This window comes from Spermophilus citellus (assembly GCF_964194105.1).
Source record: "Spermophilus citellus genome assembly, chromosome: 2".
In the NCBI taxonomy this organism is placed as follows: domain Eukaryota; kingdom Metazoa; phylum Chordata; class Mammalia; order Rodentia; family Sciuridae; genus Spermophilus; species Spermophilus citellus.
Genome location: NC_138183.1, coordinates 63914350 through 63931918, shown reverse-complemented (window position 1 = coordinate 63931918; position 17569 = coordinate 63914350). Strand labels below are relative to the sequence as shown.

The window sequence follows — 17569 nt, the reverse complement described above, 5'->3', positions numbered from 1 at the left end:
CAATTCTCCCTAAATTGTTGAGGCTGGTCTTGAACTTGCGATCCTCCTGCCTCAGCCTCCCTAGTTGCTGGGATGACAGGCATGTGCCACTCCTTTTGGCAACATATTTCTTGCTGCCATATAATTGTTATATATTTGTACCCTTAATCATCTTCATATTCATTTTGGTACAGGCATTGACCCATCAGACAAGTTGAATTAAGGACATTACTTCATCACTAATCAAATTGTGTAGTCTTTGCCCTATCACTGAAATGAAGGATAATTATGTGTAATTTTTAAAGTGTAATTTTAAATCACATGAATTTAAAAAGTAGTACATCAAAATTTGCTGTTTACTTATTTTAGCATTTCAAAACACTTTCCTTAATGGATTGCTTCTTCTTGGAAATGTTGATGCATGTGTGAAAGGCCAGACTTGGAAGCTTAAAAATATTGTCTACTCAAGAATTATCTTTGTGAAATATTGTGAGCATTAGTTAACCTTAAGACCCATACCACCTTTTTTTTTTTTTTGTTAATCATGTCTTGTTAATCATGAAGCAGGAGAACCAAAAATATCTTTCACACAGGCTTGCTTGTATTTTGTTTTAAGCAAGCCTCACAAATAAAAAACAGTATATAGTGGGCAAATGATATGGTTTTATTTATGTCAGTATTGAGATACGTAATATTGTAAAGATGCATGAGACCTAATGCATGGATCCATGCTATTATTTCCTAGGCTGTTATGGTGTTCCTTCTCATGAGATCTGTGCTGGATGGCTCTGTGCCCGGTGCAAAAGAAATGCCTGGACAGCAGTAAGTATCTTGTTTTACTACTGCTTTACCTCTTCAGTTATTCCATTCATGTGGATACATTTAATTATAGTAGAAATATAAGATTGCATGAATTTTTTCTTAATATATATTTAGTTCTAGATGGACACAATACCTTTATTTCATTTATTTATTTGTATTTGAACTCAGTGCCTCATACGTGTGAGGCAAGCTCTCTGCCATTGAGCCTCAATCCCAGCCCCTGCATGAATGTTTTTCTGTGTAATTTCACACTCTAATGTTTTTTTTTTTGTTCGTCCTTCTCTAAATTGTCCTATTGTATCCATTGTAGAAATATTAGGTAAATTTCTATGTAATCCTCTTCTGCTTCACAAACTGTAGGAACAGCCAGTTTATCAAATCTACATTGACATTTCCAAGGCCTCAAAAATTTAAAATTTTACTTAATTTTTCTGTACAGGATTATCACTGGCATCATTAAGAATAATTATCCTAAGTAATAGTCAAGGTGGAGATATTTAGCTGATGCCTGAAGAAACCATGATCATTTCCAACTTTTCCAGTAGCCTGAGGTCTTTCTCCCACTTACTCATTCTTACATTTATACTAAGCAAATTTTAAAGATCTGCTCTACACCAGGCATTGCCATGAACTTTAAATAAAATGTTTAACAACAAAGGATTATTTGGGAACACATTTCCTCTTGGTCTTAATAGTTTTTTTCTAAAAACCCTGTTGAAACTTAGATCCAGTGTTGATCTCCATTCCACTAATCTATTGTGTCATACATTTTGCCATTTAATTGTGTTCTACGATAAATTTTCTTAAAGGTGTCTTGTTTTTCAAGAGCAAAAAGAACATTCTTAAACATGATGACCTGCCAGATCATTCTATCTCCCTCCCTGATGACCTTAGAGCAGGAGATGGGCTTGATGTTTTCAGATCACTAAATGATAAAGAATTTAATTTTCTTGCAATCACAGTTAAAAACCTGAAGGATAATGTGAAGAAACATGCCTTGCATGATGAAAATTTATGTTATGATTATGTATAGTTAGATCTCAGTATGGAAGTTCACACATGGTGACTGTAGGTTGAAGGAATGAATCTGATGGCAATATCTTTCTGAATTATTGGTGACTTTCACTTTGGGTAGGGTAAGAGGGAAAATATGGGCACTCTTTAAAGTCTAAATAATATGATTTACTTAATTTCAGAGGCAATATCTCCCTTTTAAGAAACTTCTACATTAGTAGGCCCAGAAAACATTTTGGTGTCTTCTTTCATGTGATCAATTAGGTTAATGAAATTTAAGTGAATATAGAGCATCTTCAAATAGCCAGCAGTTCTTTCTTACAGGCAAGACTGGATAAATATATTCAATTCTTATTGATATATCCAGCTCTTTTTATTGTGTAGCTTCTATTTCATTGTAGAGCCAAAGTGAAATTTTGTAGCGACAGTTTGGTGATATTCTTTCATTCACCTTGACAAATTAGAAATAAATTTGTCAAGGCATAGAGGCCATCTCATCACTTCACTAGGGTGTTAAGAGTTCCATCCATAGTTATTGCCTTGCTCCTGTGCTCAAACACTGAGCAGTCCTATTGTCAAAGGTACCATTGTCCTTTGCATGGTTGAGGCAGAATCAGGACTAGTCTATCCATTCTGATTTTAAAGCTGTTTCTGATCAATTTTGCTGTTTTTATATGGCATGTTCTAAAAGGAAAGCAGTCTGATTTATCACTCTTTGGAATTGATTTAAAGCAGATTTCTATTAATCTTAACTCATTGTCTCCTCAAAAAATATGGTCATTTGTATTTTTAGTGTTGAAGCCATCTAAATCTTTTTCAGTGGACAAGAGAACTGGTAACTCGTGAGTATAACTTTACAATGATTTTCAGATTCACATAGTTTCTAATTTTTAATTGGAAATGATTCAAATCCTCAGTGGATGCCAGTTTTTTCTTTTTTTCAAGTTATCCATTTTGAGTGAACTTTGTCTATGAAGTTCCATTTTCAATTCTCCTGAGAAATAATTGCAGTTTTAAGTATTGCAGAGAAGTAACTAATAATATTGATAATTGACTTTTGTGTGGCAGTGAGTTTTGCAATATTAATTTTTACTAAACACTTAAGTATGATTTCTTTGAATTTTGTGTCTGGAATGATAACATTTTAAAAGTATCCTTAGACCTGAGTTCTTCAGGAAGCAGTCTCTGGTTGTCAGTTTTAGATTCCAGAGGAGCTGTAGACCTTCTTTTAAATGGAGCTTCTGAAGAAGCTTATGGGAATCTAAGAGCATATCTTTGGTCAGAGAATATTTCACTTCTTCCTAAAACTTATTTCTTAACCTATCTTGTGAAAGTAAGTGTAATTTATCAGGAATGCAAAATGGTCTTGTATGATATTTAGCTTGGGACATATGATGTGTATACAACAAATGTAATTATTATAGCTATTTTCTTTTATGGTAAGTGGCTTTTGAACACCTTTTATTCATTTTCATGAGGCATATGCGAGAATTATACATGGTGATTATACATGGTGATTCTATATCATACAGTGAAGAAGCAATAGTATTTTGGAAGCAAAGACATCTTAGGTATTATATCACCACTCTCAGACAATAAATAAATTAATAAGATCAGATAGTAGAGTGTCGAACTAAGTTGAAATTTTTAACGTCAGTTTGGGAAAGATAATAAAAGAGGTTTCTGAGGCTAGAATTAGTCTTTACAGATGCTGTTTTTTTATTTACCAATTATAAAGAGTAGATGTCACTCTGGACTCAAATACTCTGTTTTTTTTTTTATTAGTTGCTCAAGACAATACAATGATCTTGACATCATACATTTGATTCAAATAGGGTATGAATTCTTATTTTTCCACGTGTACAGATTGCAGGATCACATTGGTTAAACAGTCACGTTGATCATACAGCAATACTAGTGTCTGTTGTATTCTGCTGCCCTTCCTATCTCCCCTCCTCTCCCCTCCCCTCACCTCTCTCTACCCAATCTACTGTGACACATTTCGCTTTCTCTTTCTTTTTTATTTTTTTTTTCCTCTTCTCTGGAGAATTGACTCCTGTCTCATTTGTCTCTGTATACTTCTAGTACGGTTTTATAATGTCAGATCATTGTGAGGTAATGAACCTAAAGTAGGGTTGATGATACTGGGATCTGAGATAGATTTTTATTTTTGATATTTAGTGTTCTCACCATTTCCAAAGATTATGTTGAGACCTAACTCTGATTTTTGTTTTTAACCATTTCTTTATTTTATCATCCAATTATGTCAATTAAGAAACAGAGAGCTGGACTACAGCTTCAACTGCATGTGTTTAAGGAAGAGATGAGTTACAATTTTTGTATTATACCTTAACCTGGTTTCTGAGATTTGGATTTCTAGCCTTTAAATCCCCAATCACATGAGATGAAAATAAAAGAACCCCACAGCTCCAGAAATAACTATCCTCATATTCCGGTTGTCTACTTCATAGTTTGATATCATTGTCTTCAGTCTCAACTTTGTCTTACATTAATGTTGATCAAATTAATAGATGCAACAATTTTAAAGCTTTGTTTGAATTCATAGTCTATAACTCAGCTGATTATATTATTTTATTTTCAGCTGTGTTCGGAGTACTTTTTTGTGTGTTTTAATAATTCTTTTTTTGGAGCAGTTTCTCCTCCTTCACTATAATTTCATTTTCAAGAGCATTTCAAACATTGCCAACTCCTTTTTGTTTATTTTAGTGTGGTACTAGATGAATTTACTGGTGCTTTACCAGTGATCTACATTCTCAGCTCAAAATTTTGAGATAGGATCTGGCTAATTTGATCAGGCTGGCCTTGAACTTGTGATTCTCCTACTTCAGCCTCCTGAGTCACTCCAAGTACTGTTTCTAGGTGTATAAATGCAGTATTCTGATTTTAGTGTCTGATTCTTGTTATTTAGATTCTTCGTGGATATTTTATCACTTTTGATCTAAGTTTCTATATTTTGTATCTATTATCTGCATCAGTTTCCACTATAGGCTTCTCCTTAGTGAAAATGTAAACCTAATATTCTCACCATAAAGAGAATTTGTATTCTTTCCCCTCTCCTCTTCCCTTTTTCTCTCTGTCTGCCCCCCGCCCTTTCCATTTTATTCTTTTAAAACTTTTTCTGAATGTAAGTATTTCTGTAAATGCCCCAAAATGACTCTATGGCTGACCACAACTTTTATTTATGAAAGAAGACTAACATCTGGAGTAGCCTGGCAACCTAAAAACTTTCTTTTATTACAAAAGCTAAGTCCTTAATGCTTTATATAGAGAGTTTTAAAGATAGTAATAAGATTTTCATAGATATTCTGAAGAACTTATAATATGAAATTCTAAAGAATAAATAAATATAAGTGGATTAAAGAAATGAAGAAGAAATTTGTGTAAGATTCTCTTTTAAAATGAAGGGACAGTGTAACAATGCTGGCAGTTGTTTCTGTCCAGGAAATTAAGGTGTTTCCTTAGGAACTTTTCAGGCGATAGAAGCTGTGGGTTTTGTTAGAGTATCATAAGTGGGAGTGAAAGCTGCATGTGAAAACTGATAATTTAACATTGTAGACTAGTCACTTCTCACTCAGTTTCATGATATTGACTAATCATGAGTTGCCAGGCTTCTTTCTGTCCCTGACAGCATTAGGCCTATGCTGTCATTTCATTGTTACTTTGAAAAATTCTAAATAATACCTTATGGTATATCTTACCAAGGAACTTTTTTATTATCTTCAATAATTATTGGGAAGTTGGGAAGTTTTAGTAGTTCGTATGCTTGTATTCTAAACAGAATCTAAATTTAAAAGCAATGTAATGAGACAGTTCAAAAGAGATGTATTTAAGTTCTGTTGCAGTCCTGAAATTCCTTGATTCTGGTTTCTTTGTAGTTCCATTTTTGCTTTAATTAATTTTCTTTAAGAATTTGGGACCTTCAAAAAAAATCTATTTTTTTAAAACATAGTTAGATGCAATGAGTTAAAATAAAGAAATACCATCTAATACTAGTAATTATTGGCCAGATGACAATTCACTTGTAATTATATGTTTTCATCATTTTATACAATTCATCAGTGAAAATACTCTGTGCGATACTGATTTTGGGTACATTTCATTATAAATTTTCCAGGCATAATCTTAATGTAAATTGTGTATTTTTGAATGATATGTGACAGTATAAGTTCAATTTTAACAGATTATACCACTCTGATGGAGGAGTTGATTATGGGGAGGATGTGCATGTATGGGGAGTGGGTATATGGGGAATCTCTAATTTCTTCTCAGTTTTTCTGTTAATGTAAAATTGCTATGAAAAATAAAGTATAATAAAAATTATTCCAAGGCTTTATTATAATTTTATCTAGCTGCCTTTTTTGAATGCATGGTAGTGTACATTATGTTTTAAATTTCTTTTTATTTCAATATGTCTCTTTATACTTAATTCAGGAGAATTTGAATTTTTTTGACATTAGTACAGTATAAAAATGCAGGTATCCATTATGATTTTTATGACTATTGCCATGCTAGGAAAAGTAGACTTTATAATGAAAAAATATTTTTTAAAACCATTTTTTTAGGTTAGGATTCTCATTCTCTATAATGAAATGCATAAACTAGGTAATTGTATACATTTACAGAAAGAGCATTTATACATCTACAGAATATACATCTACAGAAGAGCATTTATTGTACTCTGCAGAATGATAAAATTGTACACATATAACTAATGTAATGTTCTGTTCCTTTTTCCCAAAAATGGTTTTAAGAAATCAAAACCCATATATAGAATGTGTCTTCAGTTCAGCCTTATTTACTGTACTATATTTTACTTCATTTTTGAAAATAGAGTAATAATTATATGTGAGCAAACTTACAAAAAATAGAACATGTCAGCTTGGCATGGTGGCAAATATATGTAATCCTTGCTAGCTGGGGGACTGAGGCAGGAGGATTGCAAATTCAAGGACAGCCTAGACAATGCAGGGAGACCTTGTTTTTAAATATGAAAAACAATTAATCCACCCTAACAAGTTGAATTTGCAAATGCAGTAAAAACAAAATGAACATTTTGCTGCTTTGGCATATATATTTTTTTGTTTGATTGTACATAAGTATCATGTATGGATGAAGTAATTGTTGCCATTCCATGTCCTCCAGTCGTGCATGAATGAAAGGGAAGTCTTTTCTCTGCCTTTATCGGAGTCTCAAAATTAATTTCTTCTACTCCTTGAGGGTTAATCGTCTATATGAAGAATTTTGACTTTTGTGAAACCTATTAAACTTCTTGATTTTTGGAGTGGGTCTTATTTTGACTCTCAGCCTGATGTCTCAAGTAGGAAGATCTGTGTCTTGGAAATCTGGTCCCTCCTGACATTTTTGAGAACAAGCCTCAGCCCCTTAATTGTCTAGATATGTCTCCATAAGAACTGGCAAATGGGGAAAGCTGGGTTCTTTGACCGAGTTTTCAACTTTCACCGTAGATTTGAGGGTAAATCCCATTGATTGAACCTATTTCCCATAGATGGAGGTACTTCTGATAGAAAGCAACTCCACTCCCACTCTGTTGAGTCTGAAGATAGTGCTTTCTGTCCTATTTGTCTAATGTAGAAGTTCTCTCTTAGGACAAGGATGATGAGAGTTGAACTAAGTTTTTATGGTTGAGGATTATGTTACCAGTATTCCATTTAAAAAAAAAAAAAACCTTATTCCTCAATATCAATCTCATAATAATTATTAGAAATTCTATAGATTTAAATTTTTTTATTACCGTCATTTGGCTCTCAGAATCTTTTTTTTTTTAGTATTTTATTTGATTTTTTTATTTATTTTTTTTTTCCGGTGGACACAACATCTTTGTATGTGGTGCTGAGGATCGAACCCGGGCCGCACATGCCAGGCGAGCGCACTACCGCTTGAGCCACATCCCCAGCCCCTCTCAGAATCTTTTGTTTTAGAAAAAGTAGTTTCATCACTTAACTTCAAAAATATAAATTCAGGGTAACTAATGATTTACATAAAAAATAATGTAAATTGTATGGATAGAATTTTCTTAGTTTTTACAGAATTTAGTGCTAATAAAGACCAAAGAGATCTACATCTGTCTCAGAAATCTCCTCTATTACAGACAATGAGTCAGCAGGTTTAAGATAGTAATTCCTTTGTCCAGGATTCCCTACTCTGTAGTAAGAGAACCAGGATTCATGGAATTGACTACTTAGTCCTACAGATTCCCAGGCTTAGATTCGTTCTGCTCAGCTACTTGCTTTTAGAGAGGGAAGAAGTCTGAAGAACTAGCCTACATCGGAAATGTTTTGAGGTGGTCTTTGTTCACATTGAAATGAGAGCCAGCACTAACTTGCAGTGTACTGAGTTATCTACTTAATGTAGAATAATTGGTGTTAACAGGTGGTTGCACAAAACAGGTTCTTTTCCCTTTTATATTTACTTTATTTTCTGGCCAGAGGACTTTTCCAGAACTGGACAATCTCCTGAATCCAATTTCCCAACTGACAACAGCATTGACATTTTTCTTTTGTGAAGAACTCTGAAGTGGCTTTGTAGATCAGAACCATTGATTTTTAGATCAGATTGGCTTATGGCCTTGAGAGGTCATGGTGACATTGCTGCTCTCTCTGATATGTTTTATGCTGTATTTCTTTTCCTTCCATGGGATACTGTCAAGACCCGATGAAGAGAGGCTGTCAGCCTGCCAGGCTGACTCTGATCTACATACAAAGGGGGAAAGAAAGGCCCTGTTTGTGTCAAAGGCAGGGCATTCACCAGTGGGCAGTGTCTGTAGCCAAGTGCTTGCTTTTGCTGCCTTGCTTCTCTCTATAGAGGTGTCTCTGGAACACCAGCCAGAACCCTACCCTCCCATCTGAGGCAGTATATTTGGTCTCAGAATTACTTCTTCCCTCCTGAGGAGGCAAATTATTCCAAACAGTTGCATACTTACACCTTGGCTTACAAAGGACAGAATGATAATAATTATTTTATCTTAATCAAACAGAATACCACATTTAGTATATCAATTGTTCTGACAGCCTAACTATGATATGCAGCCTTTCTATTAGGGAACTGCTTACAGGCCAGAAAGTCACAAAACATTTTTCTCTGTTCTTTCCTTTCACTTTTGCTTAATAAACACCTCCATCCTCTTTTGTAATAGAAAGAGAAGTCTACATAGCTAAGTGTAAATGGAACTGTATTCATAAATAGCTTCTTGATTGAGAACAAATGCTTCATTAATCTTAGTGCTTCAACCAGAGAGAGCACAAGTAAAGTCAGGAAGACTAATGAGTGACATTACGGGGAGCCTAACATTCTGTACTACACATCAGGCTGTGCCTGCCTGGAGATCACTTGGCTGCAAGGCGCATCTCCTTTGCAATGAGGAAGAATGGAGGGGACAGAAACTGCAGTGCAGGCATTTCTCATGAATGGTAAAAATTAATCCAGTGACAGGATGAAGAAATCATGTACTTTGCTGTTTTTTTGTCAATGGTCATGCTGGGAAGAAAGAGTAAACCAGCTGAGTCTTTATTTGAAAGCAAAATGTTATATAATTTTATTTGTGTTGGATGTATGTTCAACTTGAAGTTTTGCACAGGATCCTGGAAATACTATCGTAAATGTAGTAAGCTCCATGTGATTTACCTATGATCAATCGTAAATTATGCAGATACTGCTCTTGCTACTACCTGTCATGTAAATGGCTTGCTATACAGCTAACAGGCAGATGCTCTGTAAACCTCAAATTAATTTTCATACTAATGTAATCAATGTCATTAGAATGATGAATCTAGGTTTAAAGAAAGTGTTTTGAAATAAATGAAGAGTATGATTTTCTATTCACTTTTTCCCTTTTCACAAGTGGCAGTAATTTAGATAGTTAAATCTAAGTTTATTTGGTCAATGTTGTAAATTTGAGGACGAAAAAAACTATCATTCTATAATTTAGAAAACAATGCAAATTCCATTGACATACATACTGTAATGTTCTAGGAACATAGTTACTCAAAAGTTTCCTTTCTGACAATATTTAGAGATGGTTGTGGGTTAAGTTAGTCCTTGTCAGTTTTTCATGTAAATGTTAAAAGAGATAAGATTTTCAAAACTGCTAAGTATTTCAACTCAACTCTACTTCTTTTCAATAGAAAGACAGCATTTTGATAGGGTCATTAGTTTTCATTATTCACTGTTCATCTTTTCACTAGTTATATTTAATTTAATTTCATTTAATTTTAATGCAATTTTTTGTCGTGGGTAGGGATCAAACCTAAGGCCTGTATATGCTGGACAGGTATTCCACTAGTGAAGATATACTCCTGACTGTATATGTTCATATTATTTTAAGTTTCCACATATGAGAGAAAATATGGGATACTTGTTTTTCTGACAAGTATTCCATGTTTTCTCTCACTTGTGGAAACTTGTCCTTTTGCAAGTCCAGTAATTACCTCTGGCTCACCCTCCCCAAGCTGAATGTATGTTGCATTTTAAATGTTCTCTCTCAATTTCAGGCATGTTACTATGAGAAGCCTTCTCTGTCTTTCTTGCCCACACCCTCTTGTTCCTGGACAAAAGCAAAATCATTTATTCTCACTGTGGCAATGTGATTCACTGATTCTCTCAACTTTTTCTAGTCTGTTTCTTCATGTCTCTGTTCTCTTTTTAGGTAGTATATTTATTCCTTTGCATATACTATCGACTCCCTTGCTGCTTTCTCACTTTGTTATTCTCCTTCAGCATCAACCACCCAGGTTATCTATCTGTCTGCCCTGTACCTGCAGTCCTGTAGCTGAACATGGCTGCAGAGAACACCCAGTAGGCAGAGTGTTCCTGCTTTTAAAAACCTGATGATTAAAATCCCAACAGCATTTCTTGTAGAAATAGATAAAACAATCAGGAAATTCATATGGAATAATAAAAGACCCAGAATAGCAAAAACAATGCTAAGCAGGAAGTGTGAATCAGGCAGTATAGCGATACCAGACTTCAAACTATACTACAGAGCAATAGTAACAAAAACAGCATGGTACTGGTACCAAAACAGGCGAGTGGACCAATGGTACAGAATAGAAGACACAGTAACCAATCCAAAAAACTACAACTATCTTTTATTTGATAAAGGGGCTAAAAGCATGCAATGGAGGAAGGATAGCATCTTCAACAAATGGTGCTGGGAAAACTGGAAATCCATTTGCATCAAAATGAAACTGAATCCCTTTCTCTCGCCATGCACAAAAGTTAACTCAAAATGGATCAAGGAGCTCGATATTAAATCAGAGACACGGCGTCTGATAGAAGAAAAAGTCGGCTATGATCTACATACTGTGGGGTCGGGCTCCAAATTCCTCAATAGGACACCCATAGCGCAAGAGTTAACAACTAGAATCAACAAATGGGAATTACTCAAACTAAAAAGTTTTCTCTCAACAAAAGAAACAATAAGAGAGATAAACAGGGAGCCTACATCCTGGGAACAAATCTTTACTCCACGCACTTCAGATAGAGCCCTAATATCCAGAGTATACAAAGAACTCAAAACATTAGATAATAAGATAACAAATAACCCAATCAACAAATGGGCCAAGGACCTGAACAGACACTTCTCAGAGGAGGACATACAATCAATCAACAAGTACATGAAAAAATGCTCAACATCGCTAGCAGTCAGAGAAATGCAAATCAAAACCACCCTAAGATACCATCTCACTCCAGTAAGATTGGCAGCCATTAAGAAGTCCAAAGACTACAAGTGCTGGCGAGGATGCAGGGAAATGGGTACACTTGTTCATTGTTGGTGGGACTGCAAAATGGTGCAGCCAATTTGGAAAGCAGTATGGAGATTTCTTGGAAAGCTGGGAATGGAACCACCATTTGACCCAGCTATTCCCCTTCTCGGTCTATTCCCTAAAGACCTAACAAGAGCATGCTACAGGGACACTGCTACATCGATGTTCATAGCAGCACAATTCACGATAGCAAGATTATGAAACCAACCTAGAAGCCCTTCAATAGATGAATGGATTAAAAAATGTGGCATTTATACACAATGGAGTATTACTCTGCAATAAGAAATGACAAAATCATAGAATTTGGAGGGAAATGGATGGCATTAGAGCAGATTATGCTAAGCGAAGCTAGCCAATCCTTAAAAAACAAATGCCAAATGACTTCTTTGATATAAAGGGAGTAACCAAGGACAGGGTAGGGACGAAGAGCTTGAGAAGAAGATTAACATTAAACAGGGATGAGAGGTGGGAGGGAAAGGGAGTGAGAAGGGAAATCGCATAGAAATGGAAGGTGATCCTCAGGGTTATACACAATTACATATAAGAGGAAAGGAGGGGTAGGAGAAAAATTATATAAGTGGAAGAAACGATTTATAGTAGAGGGCGTGGAGAGAGAGAAGGGGAGGGGAGGGGAGGGGAGGGGAGGGGAGGGGGGATAGTGGAGAATGGGATAGACAGCAGAATACATCAGTCACTAGAAAGGCAATTTGTAAATCAATGGTAATGTAACTGACGTGACACAGCAATCTGTATACGGGGTAAAAATGGGAGTTCATAACCCACTTGAATCAATCTGTGAAATATGGTATATTAAGAACTATGTAAAGTTTTGAACAACCAACAATAAAAAAAATATAGATAAAAAAAAACCCTGATGAGCTCATTTTCTATTTTACCAAGCAATAGGAAACCATCAGAATAGACCTGCATATTTCTACGTGCATTATAACTCTAATTTCTATGTTCCTGTCTCAAGCCATTCTCTCCTTTATCCATGGAATCTCTATTCAAATAACTCATCTTTCTTTCCCCCACATCCCCAATATTCCTCTCTCTAAATTGGGTTTGGTGGCGCACATGTGTAATCCCAACAACTCAGGAGGTTGAGGCAAGAAAATCTCAAGTTCAAGGCCAGCCTCAACAATTTTGTGATGCCCTAAGCAACATAGCAAGAGCTCATCTCAAAATAGGAAATAAATTGGTCAGGGGAATATAACTCAATAGTAAGGCACCCTTGGCATCAATCTCTATTTAAATTCCACTTCCTGGAAAAAGTAAATCATCTCTAGATTATGCACATTTTTATGCAAACCATCATCTTCAAATGAAAAGACCTCTTGTCAATGCTGGCTACCACTTTAGTTCTCTGTACCCTCGTATAGTAAAACTCTTAAAGACTTGTCTTTACTTCTCCCTAATTTCTCCACTTCCCTCTTACCCTATTGTAGTTATAGAGTGTGCTCCACGTTTCCATATTGTATGTTTCACCAGCAGGATCTGTTGATCACTGCCTCCTGTTTGAACTGCCATCCTCATTTAGTTTCCAGCATCTTGTAGACTCCTGCTTTTCCTCCTACTTTATGTGCTGCTGCTTTTCATGCTTCTTAGCCAAGTTCTTTTTCATCGTCCCAACCAGATACTGTTGCAGATTCCCAGGTCTCAAAAACTTGGGCTCCTCAAAGTCTGTGTTAATGCACATTGTGTTATCATCCTACCTCAGCTTTAATGGTTTTGAATTGCATCTATTCATTGATTTGTATATTTATAGTGCAGACCCAAATAAACAACCTCATGTGAAGTACTTCTGCTTGCAAGTCAGTAATTGCCTCTGGCTTACCCTCCCCAAGCTGAATTCTAGATCTACTTTTCCTGTACCTTTCCTCATTTCCAGTGACTGGGAATTTTGACCTCCCGCTTGATGAGGTCAGAAGCTTTAGAACTAGATTTAAGGCTGTTTCCTTTTTTTCATACTTGTGTTTGAGTAAATCCTGAGTTCTTTACATTCAAAATGAATCTAAGAGTCTTGACTTCCTGACTAGTTCTTATCACCTCTATTGATACTACTCAGGTATAAGCCTTTCATTACCTTTTTTTTTGCATTATGGCAGTATCATTCTGCTTCTTACCTCTACTCAGGTACCTTTATAGTCTGCTGTCCACATCAGTGAGCCATTCTCTGTGAGTACCTTTCATAGGAGAATAGGCCAGGGGTCTACCTAAGGGTTCTTTCCTAAGGAACTCTGTGGTCTATTCACATAGCATTTGACCTCTGACCATCTACATAATCTGCTCTTTTTGTCTGTCTGCCTCTTCCTCCCCAACCCATATTAAGTTCCCTGAAGATAGAACCATTGCCATTTACTATTATAGCTCTAGAGACATCATGGTGATGAATAGTTGATTGAATGAATGTTTTTACTTATTATACAAATAGATGTGAATATCAGTGTTGGAGAATTCACTTGCTTATATTAAATTAATTGTAGGTTGTGGCATTTCCATTCAAGTATACTGCAGAAAAATTGTCATTCAGTTTTCTAATCAGGTAGAGTTCATGCCACCACCCCTGTCCTTTCTCCACCCCAGACAAATGAGCCACATACGACAAAATGATTCTTTCATGTTTTGTGGTTCAGCACAAGTTTTGCTTTAATGCGATAATTACTCTTTGTTTTCCCTGCTTAGGCAGCCCAATTTTAAAGTTTTGCATTTCTGTTATGAACATGTCAGATAAATGAGAGAGAGACAGAGAGAGGAGAGAGAGGGAGATCGAGAGATCCTGCATGCTCCTGTGTGTGTGCAGGGAGTAGGTGGGTTGTACTTCAATCTCATAATTTTTCTATAGCTCTGAAAATTGGCTTTAGTGGCACTTATGGATATGTCAGCTAAAATGAGAGCTTCTTATGAGGCAGCTTGAGAATGTTTGTATTGGCATTTCTTTAACTGATGTTTTATAGAAGAGCCATTGGAACGAGATTTCCCTCTACTACAAGTAATGAACAACTGCAATAGCCATATCACAACAGTGCATTTCCCACCATTGTTGTTAATGTTGTGTCAGCATTTTGATTATAAACACTCTTTTTCATGGTTTAATAACTCAGCCATAAAGAAATCATTTCATGTTGTAAATTGGTATACTTGTGAGCGGTTCATCTCAGTGGTGAATTTTTTATGAAATCAAATTTCAAAAATACTTGGCATTGTTAAAAAGGAATTTTGTCATTGGTATTAGGAAAGGGAATGGGACCTATGCAGAAAAAAGTACAATGTTCACGATATGATATGATTTTGTATTTTCTCATTCAGTTTAATTGTCCTGAGGGGGGAAAATGCAATGGAATGGATTTTTTTTTTTAAATGCTGTTCTTGGGAGACAGAAATAAGAGCTGCCTTATAGAGTAATCACGTTGTAACAGGCATTTTTTTTTTTTTAGGTAATATTGGTTGACTAGCAATATCTAAATCTTCATAATAGTGAGTCATTTTATTCTGGCTGTTATTGTTCCTGGAAAAAGCATGTTTATTAAACATACAAGAAAACAAGCACAGACTGTTTAATGTTATTTATTTATTTTGTTCTGCAAGACTGAAGTGTTTTCATATCTACATAGGTTAGATTAGAAAGAATTTCCGGTTTCCTGAAAGAATTTATAAGATGTCATAAGTCCACCATTTAAAAATTTCTCTTTGAGGGAGGAAAAAAAGTGTACAAAGTTGGGTAAACATCCAGCTCTTTTAATTTTAAATTGCATATATTCAATTTAAAAAGATTTAATTCTCTCTCTGTGTGTGTATGTGTCTGTCTGTCTGTCTGTGGTTTTTCTTTTATTAATTTGAAATTACTTAATACTGTTAGCAAAGTTCTCTAATTCCCATCATGCTCAAGTTTTGAAAGCTGAGTTTTTACAGAAAATTACTGATAGTGCTTAGTCCTTCAGCCTTTCATATGTTTTCTATGCATAACCTTCTGTTATGGCTTGCTGCTTTGGGGTGACTAAAATGGTCAATAGATTTAAATACCTTAGTGTTTTCCCTTAAATACTGTATTTTATATGTCTTAGTACCTTAGAGTTTGTGGATTTGCCATATTTTTTCATTACTATTTTAAGTTACAAGCTTTAATCTATTCTCATTATTAAAATCCAAACATTACAAATAAGATTTAAACTAATGATAATTGCAGTTCCCCTTAGCTATTCACAAAAGCAGAAATGAAACAATAGTAGATTTAGAATCCTCCTTTTCCCATTGAGGTTTATGTTTAAGACAGATTGTAAGAAGGTGAATTCCTGCATCGTAATTTATGTGCACTTTAAAATTTTGATTGATAATGCCAAATTGCTCTCCAAAGCCATCATAACAACCCACATACCTATGCATAACCTTCTGTTATGGCTCGATGCTTTGGGGTGACTAAAATGGTCAATAGATTTAAATACCTTAGTGTTTTCTCTTAATATTAGTATGTCCTGATCTTTTTTTATTTTTATTTTTTTAGTTGTAGATGGACATAATACCTTCATTTTATTTATGTATTTTTATGTGATGTTAAGTATCGAACACAGTGCCTTACATGTGCCAGGCAAGCGCTCTACAACTGAGCTTATGGCCCCAGGCCCCATATGTTCTGATTTTAAAAATCTAAAGTTAGATCTCATTATTTTTCTTTATTTCCTGGAAGTTGGGTAACTTCTTATGTGCTTACTGACACTGAAGATCCTTTGAATCCTCTATTTTTCAAAATTGTGTGAGTTTAAAAAAATATTTTCTGGAAAACAATCTCTGATATATATGTTGGAAATATTTTCTTGTCTTAACATTGTATGTTGATTTGTATTATATACTTAGAATTTTAAATTTTGATATTTTACCTTAAATGTTTTATTAAAATATCATATTTATTTTAAATTAATATATTGTGTTGCAAGTGAGCTTGTAGCTAACATAGATAAACATGTTTGTGTCTTTCTGTAATGTCAGAATTTATTAAATAACAATGTATTTAGAGGCTGCACTTCTTTAAGCTGTGGCAGTTCCCTACATACCTGTGGGTCACCTGATAGTATCAAGCCAGGCAATCACAGATTTTTTATTCCAATTTTAATGACTAATATATATATATATATATATATATATATATATATATATATATATATACTGAAGTCATAATCACACTTTACACAATTATGTATATATAGGTTACAGAAAGGCTAAGAGAGGTTTAAGGGGGCCATAGAGTTTCTGAAGGCTGTACTGAGACCAAAGGCAAAAAGTAGGTACTAAAAGCAGAGTCACTGTAGGCCATCAGATATGGTTACCAATCCAGTGAAGGGCTGTTCCAAAAAGTGGGAACTTCTTTTAGGTCAATATTCAGACAGACAGCAGTTTCAGAGCATCACCTTGGAGTGTCAGCTTGAGATGTGAGTCTGGAGTGGGCCATGGATGGTCCTCAGGGGCAAGAGAAACTGCATTGTACCAATTGCCTGATGGGACAGGAAATTGGAGGTTCATCTCTGTGGTACTTTTCTTACTCAGGGCTCATGATGAGTGACCAGGTGACAAGGTTGGTGTGTTCCCCTATCCAGTCTTTGGCTACTGCTTATTTAATGGGACTCAGATGAGAAAGTTCCTTTATTTGGTGGTCTGATGTGTTTGATAAGCTCATATTGGCCTGGTTTTTCTTATATGAGTTTGATATGTATATGCATCCATGTGCTTCTGATTAATTCTGTAAATTCACAAGTGGTCATTTTTATTAGAACATTTAATTTTTTAAAAAAATCAGTTTCTGCCTTGTAGTTGTGCTAGGCAGATGGTGATTGTTTACTTGTGCAAACAAAGTATAGATTCATTCCATCTCAGCCCCTAAACTCAAAATGGGGTAACTCATGGTTTACTATTGCCTTACAGAAATGGAGTAACTCAGAGTTAGGTACAGTCTGAGTACT

At 35.1% G+C, this 17569-nt stretch overlaps 1 protein-coding gene across 9 annotated transcripts in view; it reads left to right on the top strand.

The window, feature by feature from the left end:
• The window catches only part of KDM4C (lysine demethylase 4C), a 401867-nt gene that overhangs the window by 264231 nt on the left and 120067 nt on the right, over nucleotides 1–17569 (top strand). For 8 of the 9 annotated variants that reach the window (XR_014020688.1, XR_014020689.1, XM_081282627.1 and 5 more), the window contains one exon: nucleotides 725–801. Coding sequence is in view for 7 of the 9 variants with exons in the window: in XM_081282627.1 (XP_081138753.1) it covers nucleotides 725–801 (77 nt within the window). In the remaining 2 variants the exon portion in view is untranslated. Of the gene's footprint in view, nucleotides 1–724; nucleotides 802–2608; nucleotides 2658–17569 lie in introns of those variants that run through there. The other variant, XM_081282632.1, reaches the window with a different exon arrangement.